The 17,627-nt window shown below is 47.7% G+C and overlaps 1 protein-coding gene across 1 annotated transcript in view; it reads left to right on the top strand.

Moving 5' to 3' along the window:
• ABLIM3 (actin binding LIM protein family member 3) overlaps nt 1-17,627 on the top strand; it is a 109,805-nt gene that overhangs the window by 49,695 nt on the left and 42,483 nt on the right. The window contains exons 6-7 of the mRNA XM_072824583.1: nt 6,596-6,722; nt 10,992-11,085. Coding sequence (XP_072680684.1) covers nt 6,596-6,722; nt 10,992-11,085 — 221 coding nt within the window. The remainder of the gene's footprint in view (nt 1-6,595; nt 6,723-10,991; nt 11,086-17,627) is intronic.

Below are 17,627 nucleotides of genomic sequence, written 5' to 3'. Positions count from 1 at the left end.
AGAGAGACAGAGAGAGACAGCAAACGAGAAAGAGTATGAGTGTAGAGGGGCAGAGGGAGAGGAAGAAGCAGGCTCCCCACTGAGCAGGGAGCCCACTCTGGGTTCAGTCTCAGAACCCTGGGATCATGACCTGAGCTGAAGGCAGACACTTAACCGACTGAGCTACCCAGGTGCCCCTCCCTTTGGACTTCTTTTAGAAAGGAACCTAGAAATGTGCATTCTTTATTTTAAAAAAAGATTATTTATTTATTTATTCATGAGAGACACAGAGAGAGAGAGGCAGCCCCACCACCCAGGCGTCCCAGAAATGTGGATTCTTAATAAGCTTCCTGGTGATGCATTTGCTGCCACTAAGACTGAGAATCCCCACTTAGAGATGAGGGGAACTTCTTTCACACCATAGTGTTATGTTTCATCACCAAACCATAGATCTGGGGGGAAACTGAGGATCAAGAGTGTACCTCAGAACAGTCATTCGAATTCGTGGAACATCCATTCCTCTCAAGTGTGTCTAGTGGTAAGGTGTCTAAATCGCTGTTTCCAGATGCCCTTGTCAGGCTGCTGACGGCAGGTGCCCACAGACACGTGGACCTGGCCCCCGGAGCCTGCAGTAAGCCACACTAGGCTCCAGTGTTTCTTCACATTATATGACACTCCTACTGGCCTCCACAGCAGAATCAATGAAAACCCATTAGCCTCCTGTGCTACACCACTGTGCGGGTGCGGAGCACCGACAGAGTCAGCATGCTGGGGCTGCATCCTGCTGAGGGAGTGAGCACAGAACACCCCGAGTCAGCAGGGCTTGGCCCCAAGGGACTCCATCAGAGCCCACCCAGCGTGGAGAAAGATGATGGGAAGGCTCCCTCCCTCGCCCTTCCTTCCTCTAGATCTAATCAGATCTGCTTACAGAATGTGCAGAGCACTTCCTTCAGCGTCCTTAGTGACATTCAAGAACAGTTTGCTGGTCTGAGCAGGTTTCCATCTCATGGTGGCTGAGTGCACACACTGTTATCTTTCATGATTCCTTGAAAGCAGCGTGCAGAATGACAGCAAGGCTGAAGTGCTGGGATGCAGGACACAGCCCTGTGACTGATGCTGCAGAGGCACCCAGAGATCCATAGGACCCTGTGTGAGGCAGTAGAGAATGGTAGGCTGGAGCCAGGAGCATGCCAACCCTCTATGTGAAGCACAGCAGATACATAGCCTTGCTGGGGCTCCATTTACCCAGCTTTATGGAAAACAAATGTATTAGTATCCAGGAGCCAGACTAGCATACATCATAGTGTGTAAAATACTCTCTAAATATAAAGTGAGGGATGCTGTGGACTTGGAGATTTAATCTGGAAAGCACACCAAAGAGAGAATAGGATTCCTGAATCTGTTATTTCTCTTGGCTTGTACTGCGTTACTACACGCACTAGGGATCTCAGAGAGGTGGGGGAGTTCCTTGGCTGAATGTAGGAATCCTATATGTGAGAGCATCCTTGAGGAGAGGCTGCTAAATTCTCCACCATAATTCTGGGAGTCCAAAGGCAGAGGAAGGTGAAGAATAGTGAATAATGAGAACAAGTGAGCACATTCTCCAGGGGGAGTGCCCAGGATCGAGGCTCATCCTGTTATACTCACAAAGTAAATACATCAAGCAGTGGATGCTACTATAGGGAATATGTTTCACAGAAGAGTTTTCTCCCCAGAGGTGGTCAGTGTCCATGCTGCAGATAACTAGAGGGGATGTTGGAAGGTCTGCTGAGTTCCTGAAGGATAGAGAGAACCAAAACCAGGTTCAAGAGAGGGATAAGATGAAGAATGTATTATGGAAAAGGAAAAAGGAGGAAAACATGATGTATTTTTCATCTACAGGGGAGTAGGGGTGTGACATTTCATCCCTGGAGGGTGAATAAAAACATTCTGGAACAACAGGAGTAGAAACTACTCAAAGGAGATCAAGAAGAAAACTCAGGAACTATCAAAATAATAATAATAATTGTGTTACTTTTTACAAGAATAAGAAGTATTCTCTCACCATTTTCACTGAGAGAAATCAGCAGCAGTAGTGACATCACCATCATAACTGTCACCACCATCACTACCAGCAGCACCACCACTACCATGACAATCACAACTGTCACCATCACCACCACCATCACTATCACAACTGTCACCATCACCACCACCATCACTATCACAACTGTCACCACATCTCTACCCATACCATCACCACCACCACCACCACCATCACAACTGTCACCACCATCACTACCAACACCATCCCCAACACTACCACCACCACACCACCACCACCATCACTACCAAAAACACCACCACATATTATCACCACCACCAATACCACCATCACCATCATCACCACTACTTACACTGATTGACTGTTACTATTGTCAGGCAATGCACTAAGTTTTCTATACATAATATCTATACATAATATTTCATTATAGTGAGGGAGAGAAGAGTGATTGTTTATAGATGAGAAAAGTGAGACCCAAAGAATATAAATAACTTGCCCAGAGTCATGCAAATAGTAAGTAATGAAACTGGAATGTGGGCCCAGGCATTCTGGCCCTGGAACCAATTCCCTTCACACCAGACATGATTTGCTAATTGGGAAGGGTCCTGTCTTCCTGGATTAGTTATCTAAAGCAAGGAAGGGAGCTGGCTATGACTCATAAAACCCACTCATTTTTGTTGATCTAAGTGGAATGTATGACACAGTCAAGAAAAACTAAAAATGGCTGTCTGGAGTCTTTAGGGACCTCAGTAAACTGAGGGATTTGAGGGAACAGGTGGTGGCATCATACTTTCTGCCAGCTGAAGGTTGTAATTTTGGAATAGAGGAACATATGAGGAGTGGACAGCTGACTGCACAGCAACCAACTCGTGGCAGGGTGTAGTTTTCCTAACTGTGCCTATTTTACCAGACTCATGAGCTCCTGGGTAGATGCCTGAAGCTCCACCAGAGGTCAAGGTTGAAAGGAAGAAGAAGAGGGAGGAAAGGGTTCTGATCAATCCGAGGCCAGTGGTGGAGGACCCACAGTATAACATGGAAAGAAAAACCACATAGAGGAGGAATCAGCAGGCCTTCCCTGCTGAAATATTCTTCTGACCTCAGATCAGAGACTGGACAGTGCACAGAATATGGGTTAAAAACACAAGAACATGAAATTAGGACCATTTGTTAAGCTGATGTATTGAGTCCTTACAGGCCTGATGATAGTACATCTTCATACCAGTGTCATAAGGAAGATTTTCAGATGCAGAAGTAGAAGCTTAGTGGTCACACGAGGAAGTGAGGGGGCTGGGCTTCTGCCATCAGCCAGCTTCTCACCATCCACTCTATCCTCCCAGCCCAGCCTCTAACCACTGCACTGTACTGCCCCCTGAATTTTAACTCAAGGTGCCAAGTCCATTCCAGATGTATCATTGCAACTTAAGAAGATGAGACTCATTGCTAGAATGTGGCCACAAAAGGATGCAGCTATTCAAATGAGATGTATTGGAGAGGTAGGGAATTGTGTTGTTGGCCATAACATACCTAGCTCCACGGAGTCGACAAGTGAGTTTGATCAGTGGGTGACTGCATCAAGCAAGAAAAAGTGAAGTATAAGGAATGAAGATGAAAGAAATTGCAGTTGTCTTTAAATATTTGGAGGAAATGGTCAGGAGGCAAAAGAGGTAGGTTATTCTTATTGCATAAAATAAGGAGCATCACAAGGAGTCAGGTCTTAGCTTCACATAAAGAAGGCAGTCATGGGGCACCTCGATGGCTCCTTCTGTTAGGCGTCTGACTCTTAATTTCAGCTCAGGTCATGATCTCAGGGTAGTGAGATCAAATCCCACATTGGGCTCCATGCTGGGCATGGAGCCTGCTTGGGATTCCCTCTCCCTCTGTCCCTCCCCTACCCCCACTACCATGCACTCTCTCACTCTCTCTCTTTCCCTCTAAAAAAAAAAAAAAGAAGAAGAAGGCAGTCATGACAAGAAATGAAAAGTGTTGGCAAGGATGTGGAGAAAAAGGGAAACTTGTGTGCTGTTGGTGAGAATGTGGATTGGTGCAGCCCCTGTGGGAAATAGTATTAAGGCTCCTCAAAAATTTAAAAATAGAAATACCATATGATCTAGGAACTCCACGGTTGGGTATTTTCCCAAAGAAAACAAAAACACTAGTTTAAAACGATATATTCACCCCTCTGTTTATTGAATTATTGCTTATAATAGCCAAAATATGGAAGTAACCCAAGTATCCATCAATTGGTGAATGGATAAAGATGTAGCATATATATATATACCATGGAATATTAGTCACAAAAAAGAGTGAAATATTTGCAACAAAATGGATGGACCTAAAGGGTGTTATGCTAAGTGAAATAAGTCAGATAAAGAAAAATACTGTACGATTTCACTTACATGTAGAATCTAAGAAACAAAACTAATGAAATAACAAACCAAAAAAAGCAGAAACAGACCCATAAATACAGAGAACAAACTGATGGTTGCCAGAGGCAAGGGGGATGGGGGATGGGTGAAGGAGTGAAGGGGAGTGGGACATACAGGCTTCCAGTTATGGGATGAATAATTCATGGAGATGAAAGGCACAGTGTAAGGACTATGGCCAATGATACCGTAATAGTGGTATATGGTGACAGATGGCAGCTACACTTGGGGTAAGCATAGCATAAGGTATAGAGTTGTTGAATCCCTATGTTGTACACCTGAAACTGATGGAACATTGTGTGTCAACTATGCTCAAAAAAAAAAAAAAAAAATCAGGAAATTAAAAGTGGAGTTACAAAGCAAAACAAAAAAAGAATAAATCTTAAATCTTTATATAATACATATTTTTAAAAATTAAAATTAAAAAAAAAAGAAGGCACTCGTGAGAATTTTGCCTGTCCGAAGGCAAAATGGGCTTCCTCAAAAGGGAGTGAGCTTCCTACCCCTGGAGGCAATTATGCAGAGGATGGTGCTCGCCTGTCAAGAATGCTGTAGATTCCTGCATTAGGTGGAACTGTGACCAAGTGCTCTGTGAACATAGCCCCTGTGGAACTATTGAACCCATCAAGGAGCCCCGCAGACATAAGTTCAGTATTTGTGGTTCAGAACCTGACCCCTGAGCTCTCACTTTCTTCTATGCTGAGCTTGAGCAGGTCACTTCATTAAAAAGACAGGGGGTGCCTGACTTCTCTAAATGATCACATTCTAAAGCCTGTGATTATTGGGATGGAGGTGGGTAGGCCTATTCCAGGAGGAAGGAAGGAAGAGAAATCCCAGAACTGTCCTCCTGGCCCTATCTGAAGGCCTGGGGCTTGAAGCATGTTGCAATCAGGGACCGTCCCACCCCCCAGCCTGCGCTAAGGGGTGTTAGAAAGGCACTAAGAGGTGGATCCTATGGGAGTTGCCTCCTACAAGCACTTCTTCAGGGCTCAGACCCTCCCCACAGTTTGCTGGGCACACCCTCTTCCTAGACAGTGCGGGCACATCATCTTCCCTCCCAGGACTGGCTCCCAGCTGGACATGAGGGCTTCCAGCCAGCCTCTCCCAACTTAACGCAGTTTCTTTTCTCCCTGCTGCTCCAAAGTATGCCTCCGTCTGGTGGCGCCAATTGGGAGGTTTGTCCTCTGGTAAACTTTGTCCCATGACCCTTTCCTCCTCCAGAGTGGGCCATCCGGTCGGCCTGAATTCCCAGCATCTCCCAAGTACCTTGGACGCTGGTTCCATTTCCTGCCCCTCCCCAGACACTGATTGAGCAACGAGCAGATGCCTGGTCCCCACATTTTGTGGCTCTGATATACATTCCAGGGTGATGAGGATGGAGAATAAGGACACCTCTCTGGATTGGGACAGTCTTAGCAGATTCTTTAATCCTTGGGGAGAAAAATGTTTGGCAGACTCATGTTGTCTGCCCTACAAACATGTTGGGAAGGGGCAGGCACAGTAAATTCAATCCTTTTCCTGAGTACTATGAGGTCCACTCCTTCATACTCATTCAGCAAATATGATGTGAGGTCCTACTATGTGTCGAGCACAGCCCTAGGCAAGAGGATAGATTTAACCACAAAACACAGACAGGGCCCTTGCCCATAAGCATACAGCCCAGGGATGGGAGAAATTAGATATTAAGCTTATCTCCTGGAGCAGTGCTTCTCAGGCTTGACCATGCTTGGAGATCAAGATGAAATTCAATAGGTCTGGATGGTCTGAGATGCTGCACATCTGCAAGTTCCCAGGTGAAGCCGATGCTGCAGATCCCCAGGGCATGGAGAGTAGCATGCTTAGTTAACTATTTGAGGGTGGGCCAGAAGCAGTGCAGGGTCTGTCTGTTTGGGATGTACAGCAGTCAGTATGACAAAGAACTTTCTGGAAGAATCCTAGGATGTCTCTCTTTGACCTCTTGTCCAGAGGCCAGGGCTCCAGTGCCTTTGCTTTTACCCGGTAGAGCTCCGGGCAGGAGCCAGTGCAAGGGTGGAAGTTGCTGGGGGAAAACTGGTTTTCAGAGAGGGGTTTCCTTCACTTGGATTGAGATGATCACAGTGGTCAGGGGGTCCAGGATGCTCTGTTCAGCAACGTCCTCTTGTCTTTGCAGACTGTGCTGGGTGCAAGGAGGAGATCAAGCACGGCCAGTCGCTCCTGGCACTGGATAAGCAGTGGCACGTCAGCTGCTTCAAATGCCAGACCTGCAGCGTCATCCTCACCGGGGAGTACATCAGCAAGTGAGTGTCTCCCCCGGGCCTGCCCAACTCCCAGAACACCTTTGTTCTTCCGGCCTTGGGGCCCTTGCCTGAATCTCCAGGGGTACCTCCTTGCACTTCCATCTGGCCACCACACTACCACAGCCACAAACAGCACCTCCCCAACCCCTGGGCCCTTCCGTGGTGTTTCCTCTGCCTGAGTGCTCTTCTCTCTCCTTGATGGCATTTGTTCTTTGCCATCTTTGTCTTGGGTCCCACACCCACTTTCCGGAGGTGGTCTCATGCTGTCTCATGCCACTCCCGCTCCCCCAACACCAGCCCTCATGGGACCCTGTTTGCTCCCTTCACACAGCCTAACATCTAGTGCCATCATATATTTATCCATGATAACTTTTTGATAATAATAATAATAGCTACCATTTACTGAGTTTTTATTACGTACAGAGGATATACTAATGGCTGTGTATGGGTTATCACATTAAACCCCACAACTAACCCTGTGAGGCATCCATCCCCATTTTAAAAGCTGTAAAACCTGAGACTAGAAGAAGTTGCTCCTTGATGATCTTTAATGTCTGTCCTCGACAAGGTGGGGCTTTTGTGTTACCCACTCCTATCTCGCCCGACTCCTGGTCAATAATACAGTTGTTGAATGAATTGAGTTGAGAAGAGATACAACGGACACACAAAGCTATCAGGAGAGAAGGCCCCACCCCCAATGGCTACACAGCACAGCACCAGACAAGCCCCCTTGCCGGGGCCACCAGACACTAGTGACTGCATTCCCATACTCAAGTACCTAAAAGAATAATGGCCACATACCCTCACAGCTCTGATGCTCTATGACCCAGACACTCTGAGGCAGCGCTCTGACCCACCCCTAGGACATGGCGAGCATATAAAGTTGTAGCACATGTGGTGTTTGCCATCAGGAGAGTGATAGTCTAATAAGGGAGATAAACTATATGGATAAAGAATTATGGCACCCTGGATTATATGAGAGGGAGCTCAAGAGTTGTGTTCTTTAGGACCCTTTAGATCATAAGTGATAGAAAACCCAATTCAAACTCACTTAAGCAAGATGAGTTTGACTCAGAAATGGGAAGGTCAGAGGCATACTGACTTCCAGCATAGCAGAATCCAGGGGCTTAAATATGTTACTGGCCCTTCAGTAGTGTGTGTGCGTGTGTGTATGAGTGTGTGTCTCCCCCTCTCTCTCAGCTCTACCTTCCTCTGTGTTGGAATTTATTCCCAAGCAAGCCCTCCCCTAAGGGTAGCAAAGATGATCCCAGCAACTCCAGGGGTTCATTCTACCAGCTTAGCAAGCCCAGCAGAGAGAAAGAGGCCTTTTTCCCAAGGACTCCAGCAGAAGTCCCACGGCTGCCTCTGATTTGACCACCCTTGGGTCACACACCCATTCCTGACCAATCACTGGCCAGAAGGATGTGAATCCTAGAGCCAGAGAGCAGCCCTCTATGACCCACAGTGACTGTGAGTGGCAGGGGTGGCTCCCAAAGGCCAACCCAGGTGAGGCTAGGGGCAAAGGGGACATGGGTGCTACCAAGCAGCACTTCTGTGTCAGAGGTCCAAGTGAAGTTCTGTGAATATTCAGAGGAAGAAGGGAGCATCTCTAAATAGCAGGGAGTGAGATCTGGAGTTTGTGAGAGCTTCATGGAAAATAGTGCCATTTGAGCCAGACCTTGAAAACAAGGGTAAGATTTGAACATACAAAGAAGGAGTTTGTAGGCAAGAATGCCCAGGCTGGGCAAGGGTGGGATGGTGCCTGGCACATCCACCTTGCTTGCTGGAGCTCAGACATGTGTGCAGGTGAAGCAAAGTCCAAGGCTACAGAGGTGAGCTGAGGTCACATCCCCGAGAGCTCTGAATTCCATGTTAGTAGGACTTTGGCATTTCCCTCTGTGCCTGCCAAGTAAGAAGTGCCCCTAGTCAGTCACCAGCCTGGAGTCTCCTTGAGTCTGTGAGCCTAAGTCAGGGGTTAGGGTTTGCTCAGAGCTCTTCTCAAGAAGGCCCAGCTCCAATGGCCCATTGCACCTTGGGCCTCTGCGGCCTGGCTCTGAGCTCTTCAACTATGTACTGGCTGAGTGGCAGGCACTTAGAGGCGCTGCCTCTGGCATTGATGCCTGGGTTAGAGGCCCAACCCGTGTGACCTTGGCAAGGAACTTAACTTCTCCAAGACTCAGTTTCCTTGTTTATAAAAACAGGGATAAAAAGACCTAGCTCATAGGGTGGTGCAAAGGCTTAGACATCATATTAATAAGTGTCTAGTGAATACTGATTTGACCATCTGCCTCTTTTGAGAATCATATATATTTCAAATTCCCCAAGGCCTCCCAACCCTTGAGTCCAAATGAGGAGGGGTTGGCATTTATACACAAATTTTGCTGGCTCATTGTACCCACCTTCTGACAAATGACTTTCTCCCCCTGCAGAGTCATCCTAACACACCCATAGAGTATAGAAGGGTTGGCAGGAGTGGGAGACGCTTGTCTCAGGAGCCTATACACAACAGTCTGACCCCTGGCCTTTGCTGGACATTGGTCGTCACTGCTGCCTCTCCTTCAGGAGAACCCAGACTCCCTGCTGCCCAGGGTGGGCTCCCAGCAATCCCAACACGGCAACAACTTGGAGATGCAACAATGGCACGCCTATCCTTAGGCCTCTCTGCATGAACCAGTTCTGTTACACCCCAAAGTAGGGGAAATGTTCCTCTCTCCTCCTGGATTCATTAGCACTATAGAGCCATGTCCTCAGATCAGATCCTTAGAGGGAGGCAGGGCCCAGAGCTGGAGTGAGCTGTCTGATGCTCCCACTTACCTCCACATCGGCCTGTGAAAGCTGAGCCTTAGACATGCTCCTTGAAGACCCCTCTCCACAATCATGAGGATTCCTTTAGCTGCCATGTGCTGTGTGCTCACAACTGGCCAGGCACTGAGCTGAGCCCTGGGGCATGGGCAGCCCTGTCCTTTGGTCCTCATGACAGCCTGGGTGAGAAACCAGACCTCCTGGGTTCGAACCCAGCTTCAGGTCATCAGAGTTGAGTTTTCTCATCAACATGAAAGGGAGACTTACAGTTCTGACCTCATAGGGCAGCCATAAGGAGTAAATGAAATAACCTGTATAAAACACCATTAGAGGGCCTGGCACACACCGAACCATAAATGTCAGTGGCTATTAGTAGCAGGGGATAGTGTAAGAATAATTAACAATCATCTTATTACTGCCTGATAAGTTATAAGCACCAGGAGAAAATGAAGCACATAGGAAGTAGTTAGGGTAGGTTCCTCTTATCTACTGTCTGGGAGTGCAGTCAGATGATTCTCTCACTACAGGTAAAATTTTTATTAGAAGAAGAGTCCTGAAGGCTCTGCACAAAAATTGACCACATCGATGACCTCCTGGAAAGGGCTGGGAGGAGAGAGAAGACTTTTCCCTTTATGGCTTTGCAATGTGCCAAATGCAAATATTACCTATTCTAAATAAAATAAAGTGCAATACATTTTTACAATACATTTTTAAAAGAGCCTCTGGGGATAGAGAGAAGAAACTGGGTCTGGATAACTTGTGAGGGAGAAGAAAAAGAAGGGGAATATAGAAGGGATATGCATGGCCAGCAGCCCAGACTAGTGGTTCCCAGGTGCACATGGGCAGGTTGTCAAGATGCAGATTCCTGGGCCTCCTTCCCAGGGGTTCTTTGAGTCCACAGATCTAAAGAGTGTCTAGAGAGTTTGCATTTTTATTTTTTTTAAAGATTTTATTTATTTATTCATGAGAGACAGAGAGAGAGAGAGAGAGGCAGAGACACAGGCAGAGGGAGAAGCAGGCTCCACACAGGGAGCCTGATGCGGGACTCGATCCCGGGACTCCAGGATCACGCCCTGGGCGGAAGGCAGGCACCAAACCACTGAGTCACCCAGGGATCCCTGAGTTTGCATTTTTAACAAGCTCCCCAAGTGTTCCTTTTTTAAAAAAAATTTTTAATTTTTATTTATTTATGATAGTCACAGAGAGAGAGAGAGAGAGGCAGAGACATAGGCAGAGGGAAAAGCAGCTCCATGCACCGGGAGCCTGATGTGGGATTCGATCCCGGGTCTCCAGGATCGCGCCCTGGGCCAAAGGCAGGCGCCAAACCACTGCACCACCCAGGGATCCCTCCCCAAGTGTTCCTAATCTTGGTCCAGTCACCATTGGCTGCAGGTCTGGGAACTTGCTCATGACACCCCCAAGAGCCTCCCCCCAACCTCCTCTCCCTGTGTGGATTTCCTCTTGCAGGGATGGCGTTCCATACTGCGAGTCCGACTACCACTCCCAGTTCGGCATTAAATGCGAGACTTGTGATCGATACATCAGCGGCAGGGTCTTGGAGGTGAGTGGATCCAAGTAACTATGAAGCTGTTTGCTCCAGATGGCAGGTGACTCCACAAAGTCGTCACTGAGGACCCCTCCTTCTATCATAGCCTTCCCATCCCCTGCCACCTCCACCCCAGCTTAGCCCTTGCTACAGGACTTGAGCAGGTAACTTCGCCTCTCTGGGCAACCCTAAAATGAGAAGCTGGGCACAATTATTCCTGGGACTACCAGTGGCTTCTCTGGACTCAGATCCAGATAGATTGCTGGGGAGGGACAATGAGGGTTTTCTTCCCAATGCTGCCAAAGGATGGAAACCATTTTTAATTTTTTAAGCATTTGGTAATGTGCTGATTTAAGAACCAGCTTGTCTAGCAGCTTGCTCCCTGCTCCCTGCTTTGGCTGGTCCATCGCCATGGCAACCGCTCTCCCCTGCCGCTGATGCACAGCCAGCTCTGCCATTAACAGGCAACCCGTGGCACCCTTGCCGAGCCCCTACCCGAGCCCCCTGTCTGTTGTCCCTCCCGGCCCTCCTTCCCACACCCTGTGGGCCCAGAAAGCTGTCTTCCTATGCTTTGGGACCACCCACCTTGAGGAATTAAAAACAGGAAAGAGTTTGGTGCAAAGGACGAACAGTAATCTAAGACCAGGAACAATCAAGTTCAGATATTGACTCAACTGCTAACTCATGCTCATATTCAGGGTGGGTGACTCTGCCTCTCGTAGGCCTCAGCTTTCCCTTCTGACAGTGGCTGGGGGACAGCAGGCTGGGGCAGCTCTCAGGAGTAGAATCGTTAATTGTGACAAAGCCGGCCAGTTGGTGGCCGTCACCTGCAGTCCACACTATGTTGAGAAGGAGTCTGCAGCCACATCTGGGCTCAACAGGAGAGAGTGCTGCAACCAGGGAAGGAGGAGCTGAGGAGATGCACTGCCGCTGGGCCACGAGGTTGTCAGAGGTTGTCAGGGCTGTCATGTGAAGCACTAGAGGAAGAATTGAGCTTGACCCATTGGAACAGAGAGAAAGGCCATGTGGCTGAATTACATGAATTGGGGCTCGGGAAGGATGGTCTATCACACAGGGCACACCACTTGGGGCTTTGTAGCCATTTAGGAGTTTGGATTTTGTAGTAAATGCAATGGAAAAGTTTTGGAGAGTTTTAAACCGAGGAGCAACATGGTAAGATTATGTTTTTAAAAGATTGTAGGGAGTCAGAGAGAAGATAAAGGCACAGAGCTGATAAAGCATTAAACCTCTCCAGGGGGCAGCCTGAGGGCAGTGTGGAGGAGAAGGCGAGACACAGGAGCACAGCTAGAGTGTTGGTCCTGGTTTCCCGGGACCCCATTTCAGGGTGAGGAGTTTGTATGGGATTCACTGGGCAACAAGGGTTGTGGAAACACTGAGATGATGGACCCGCTTAGAGCTGCTCCTTAGACAGAGATATTTGGAGGAAAGAAACTGGAAGTGGGAGACCAGTGAGGAGGCCATGACGCCTCATGCAGGACTCCAGACCTACAGTGGCAGTGGACAGAGCCCCCACTCACCTCCAGCATGATGGGAGTAGGATTCCCAAAGTTTTGCAGTAGGGTAACCAACCGGTAGACATGAGGGTTGAAGGAAAAGAACCCAGAAGTTGTACCAAATCATCAAGCCTGGATGAGAGGAGGCCTGGTGCTGTCCTCAGAGAAACTGGGGGCGGCAGGGAAAGGAGCTGATCTGGGCAGAAACACAGGGAGTTCCATGCGGGACGGGTTGTAATTGAAATTCCAGGAAGGTTTCAAGAAGGCAGTCAGAAATGTAGAGCAGAGCTCAGGAGCAAAGCTTGGGCGTGTTAGGAATAATCTCAAAAAGGCTAGGATTTGAATAAGAGTCAGCACCAGGGGAGTTACCGGGATTGAGAGAGAGGGAGAGAGAGAGAGACGGAGACAGAGACAGAGACAGAGAGGGAGGGGGAAGGGGAAGGGAAGAAAAGGGGAGAGAGGGGGGAGTGGGCAGGAGGCAGCCTTGTAGAGTGGCTGCTTACATGGGTGGCGGGTGACACAAGGAGACAGAGGAGTTGTCAGAGAAAGAGGAAGACAGTCGGTGTGGGGAGAGAATGGGGCCCAGGCGACAAGAGGACAGCACTTCCGAAAGGAGGGCGAGGTCCGCCAGTGTTGGTCAGATTCTGCAGAGCAGCTGAGGACTGTATGGGCTGAGAAAAAGCTGTGGAGGGGTGGGGGGAAGGTGACCTTCAGAACAGTGTCAGGTCTGCAGCATTATAGGGGAGAGGCATCTGCATTGTAATGGGGTAAAGGGTCAGTGGGATGAGAGGTCACGAAAGCAGACTTTTCTTTGGAAGAGGAGGAAACTTCAGTCACACACAGCGCTGCACAGGGGGGTTCATTCCAGCATTTCCAAGCTGCTTTGTTTTTTTTTTGTTTTTTGTTTTTTTTTTCCAAGCTGCTTTGAAACTGTGTCTGTGGTGGCTGTCTTCTCCCTTGTGTTACTGTGTTTAGCATCATGGGAGCCTCCTCTAGGGCTGCTGCTGTAACCGGGTTTTGATTGATTCCATTTGTACAAGGCTCCATTAGCATCGTGGACTTATTGATTTTTTTTCTTAGAGCTGGAAGAGACTTTTAGCTATCAACTAGTTAACCCTCCTCATTTTACAGATGAGAAAAGTGAGCCCCGAGAGGTGTGATGATCTTCCAAGGTCATACAGTGTTTCTGGTAAAAGCCAGAGCCCTTCTAGGACTCCAAACTCCTATGTCCCACACATGTGCCCACAGCTGTCAGCCATTCGGGGGTCTTTGAGGTCATGTGATGTCATGAGCTACATGGTTGGGGTGAAATAGACTTGGATCCCAATTTTACCACTTCTGGCCGTGAAACCTGAAGCAAGTCAACTTCTCTGAGACTTCAAAGTCTTTATCTATCATGGTGAATACTACTGTTGTTCAACTTCTGATGGCCATCTTAGTGTGAAACAATGGAAAATACATATATTGGTCTCTGCTCCCAGTTCCTGGCACAGGGCTCCTAAAACCTTTGCAGTTTCCTAAGTGTTAAGAACACTAGGAGCATCTTTTGTTCTAATATTTGTCTTTGACCCTAGTCCTGATGCAGAGTTCCCAAATCTCCTGGAATTTCCTAGGAGATAGGAGTGTCTTTTGTTCTAATGAGGTGACTCTGGGAGGGCTCCTGGAGAGCTGCAGGATGAGGGCTGACCACTAGGAAGATCACCATGATTAGAAGCTTAGAACTCGCAGCCCCACCTCCCATCCTCCAGGAGGGAGAAAGACAGGGGCTGGAGATTGAGGTAATGATGGATGTGTCTATGCGATGAAACCTCCATGGAAGTTCCCAAAACATGAGGTCTGGAGAGCTTCCGGTAGAGGTTGGGGGAGAGTGGTGCGTGGCGAGAGGGTATGGAGCCTCCAAGCCCCCTCCCACACACCTTGTCCTGCAAATCTCCATCTGATTACTTACCTCTATCCTTTGTCGTAGGTAAATGTAAATGTGTCCCTGAGTCTGTGAGCTATTCTAACAAATTATCCAACCCAGCTTGGGGGTCATGGAAACTCCAGTTTAGACTCAGTTGGTCAGAAGCACGGGGAACAACCTGGGACTTGGAATTGGCACCTGAAGTGGGGGAGGGGCAGCCTTGTGAGACTGAGCCCTTAACCTGTGGGGTCTGACGCTCTGTCCAGGTAAATAGTGTCAGAACCAGTTAAGTTGAAGGCCATCCAGCTAGTGTCGCAGAGAACTGCTTGCTATGGGATGGCTCCCACACACACATCCAGTGTCAGATGTCTTGTGAGTAGGGTAGTCATGTGAGAGTAAAGGACACATACAGGAGTATCTTTATAGGTAGTTGCAAGTGCAGAAACTATACTTAAATGGCTCAGGCCAAAAAGGAAATTTATCAGCTCCCATAATAAAAAACCTAGGAGGAGGTCTTGCTTCAGGCACAGATGGATCCAGTGCTCAAACAAATGCATTTGTATTATACTGCCATCAGGGCTCCTCTTTGACCTGTGTTGGCTTTATTCTCAGGAATGCTCTCCTTCATGATGGGAGAGTTGGACCCTAGTCACTCCAAGCTTACATTCTAACAGATAGCATCCCCTGGGAAAGGGGAGTTTCTCTTTTCTCATAGCTCAGCCTGGGACTGGCTCACTGGACAATCTTAGGCCAGTCTCCAAACCAGTAACTATGATCATAGAGCTGGAATACACTTATTAGTGGGATCAGCCCTAGTTAACCACATGGGCTAATGTGGGGAATGGATAGTAATAAGGCCACGTGCCATGTCATAAGGCCTAGTACCATTTCTGGAAGAAGAGGGAAGGATGTTGGCCAGGCAAAAAGAACACTTGCCCACTATAGGGCCCAGTGCCTTTGCAGGGACACAACAGACACATAATTACATTCCATTTCCCCTTTCCCATTCCCTCCCTAGGCCACCCCACAACTCCTTCCTCGGTGACAGAGCTCAACATGCTGAGTAATAGTACACTCCTTCCTTCCTAGTCTGTTTCCTCTCCAAGGAAAACCACACTGCCCAGTACTGCCTCTCCTAAGCTTGCTCTGGTTCTCAGCCCTCCCCAACAGGCCCCATTTTTCTGCACTATTTTCTTGATTTCCATTTCTTTTTTTTTTTTTTTTAAGATTATTTATTTATTCATGAGAGACACAGAGACAGAGGCAGAGGGAGTCCCCTGATGCGGGACTCGATCCCAGGACCCCGGGACCACGACCTGAGCTAAAGGCAGATGCTTAACCACTGAGCCACCCAGGTGCCCCTTGATTTCTGTTTCTTAACAGACAGAATGTCCCATCTTACCTCGCTGACTTGGTTTCCCTCATGCTGCTGTTGGCTGTTCTGACAGCCTCCCTCCCTCAAGTTGCTTCCAAGTTGTTGCTGAGATGGTGCACAGCCTCTCTCGGCCGGGGCGAGGTGACAGGGCCTGACATTTAGGAAGATGCCAAGCTTCAGTTTTGCCAAGGCGCTGTTGCCTCCCTGGAAAACAGGTCTATAATTGAAATGATAAAGAGACACAAAGTAGGAAGAGGCTACTAATTAAACCGATTATCCTTGTCATGGCAGGAGAGAATCCGTCCCACGACATCTCAGCTTGGGAAAAGAGCAGCCTCCTTCCAAAGTTTGAACACAGTTTGCTTTGGTGATGATGAGGGCATTATATCATTAGAGATAAACATTGGAAATAAACATTGAAGAGTTGTTTTTTTTCTTTTTGAAAAATCTGCCCTTTCTTCATTTTTGCTAAGTTTTTAGAATAAATCAAGTATCTCCAGAATAAGCAAGCCTATGCCCACCCCTTCACCACTCCCTGAAAAAGATTCAGAAATAAGCCTTCAGCATTGCTCAACTATAATTTTTTTAATTGGAAAGAACCCATTAGCATCCTGCCAAGTGATGGCTTGGGAGGAAGCCTTTAACAACCCCCCAATATCCATCAATTTCCCTCAGGCATATCCCCCCAGATTAACCTTGCCCTAACATACAAAATATACACTTGACTCTTGAACAACATGAGATTAGGGGCACTGACCCCCACATAATAGAAAATCCACGTCATTTTGACTCCCCAAAAACTTAACTACTTATAGCCTACTGTTGACTAAAAGCCTTACTCATAACATAAATATCAATTAACACGTACTTGTGTGGTGTATGTATTATATACAGTATTCTTACAATAAAGTAAGCTAGGGAGAAGAAATTGCTATTAAGAAAATCATAAGGAAAAGAAAATATGTTGACAGTGCTATATTGGTCGAAAGATATACTCACCTGTAAGTGGACCTACGCAGTTCAAACCCATGCTGTTCAAGGGTCAAGTGTACCTTCAAAAGAAGCCCCACCTTCCAACCCCATTGCTTGAGCCGAGGTCCTCCATATGGAGAGTCTGGAGCCACCACTGAAGGACCCCTCTATATCAAGTCCTCTTGGCTGGGACTGCAGTGTCAGAACAGTCAGTGAGGAAGTGAGTGCTACATGGGTGACCTGCCCTCACGAGTGACCTGCCGTCCTGAGTCCAGCTTCTATTGCTACTGATTTCCAGTGATACCTGGAGTCATAACTTTCTCTGAGGCTGTTTCTTCTCCCTTAGAAGAATTTGCAGCTGCAAATCATTTCCATTCCTATTTGAAATAGTTGTAGGAAAGTGGAAATAGTCAAGGGAGCTCAGCAAAACCAGACTGGGGTGAACTGGGGATGGGGCAGAGGCACTTGGGTGCAGCAATCACAGGCCTGAAGCCCCAGGGTCAGAGACCCCCCCAGCAGGTCCTGCCTTTGTAGGACCCATTATTTGTCCACCGCGCCCTAAGAGGCTGTCCCTAAGGTGCCACTCTCAGCTTAACATGTCTCTGAACCTTGTATAGGCATTCTTACCTAATACTTTCATTTGTCTTTAAGTTGGCTCACTTAGAAATAAAGAAACATGTAACAGGAAAACCAAGATCACTTGCTATACTGCCAGTAACAAACAAAACAAAACAAAACAACAACAACAAAAAAAAAAAAACCACCGCAGCTCTAACTGGATTCTGTTGCTTGT

Source organism: Canis lupus, chromosome 4 (genome assembly GCF_048164855.1).
Source record: "Canis lupus baileyi chromosome 4, mCanLup2.hap1, whole genome shotgun sequence".
Classification (NCBI taxonomy): domain Eukaryota; kingdom Metazoa; phylum Chordata; class Mammalia; order Carnivora; family Canidae; genus Canis; species Canis lupus.
Note: the sequence above shows the minus strand (reverse complement) of the source record. Positions and strands in the feature narration are given on the sequence as shown.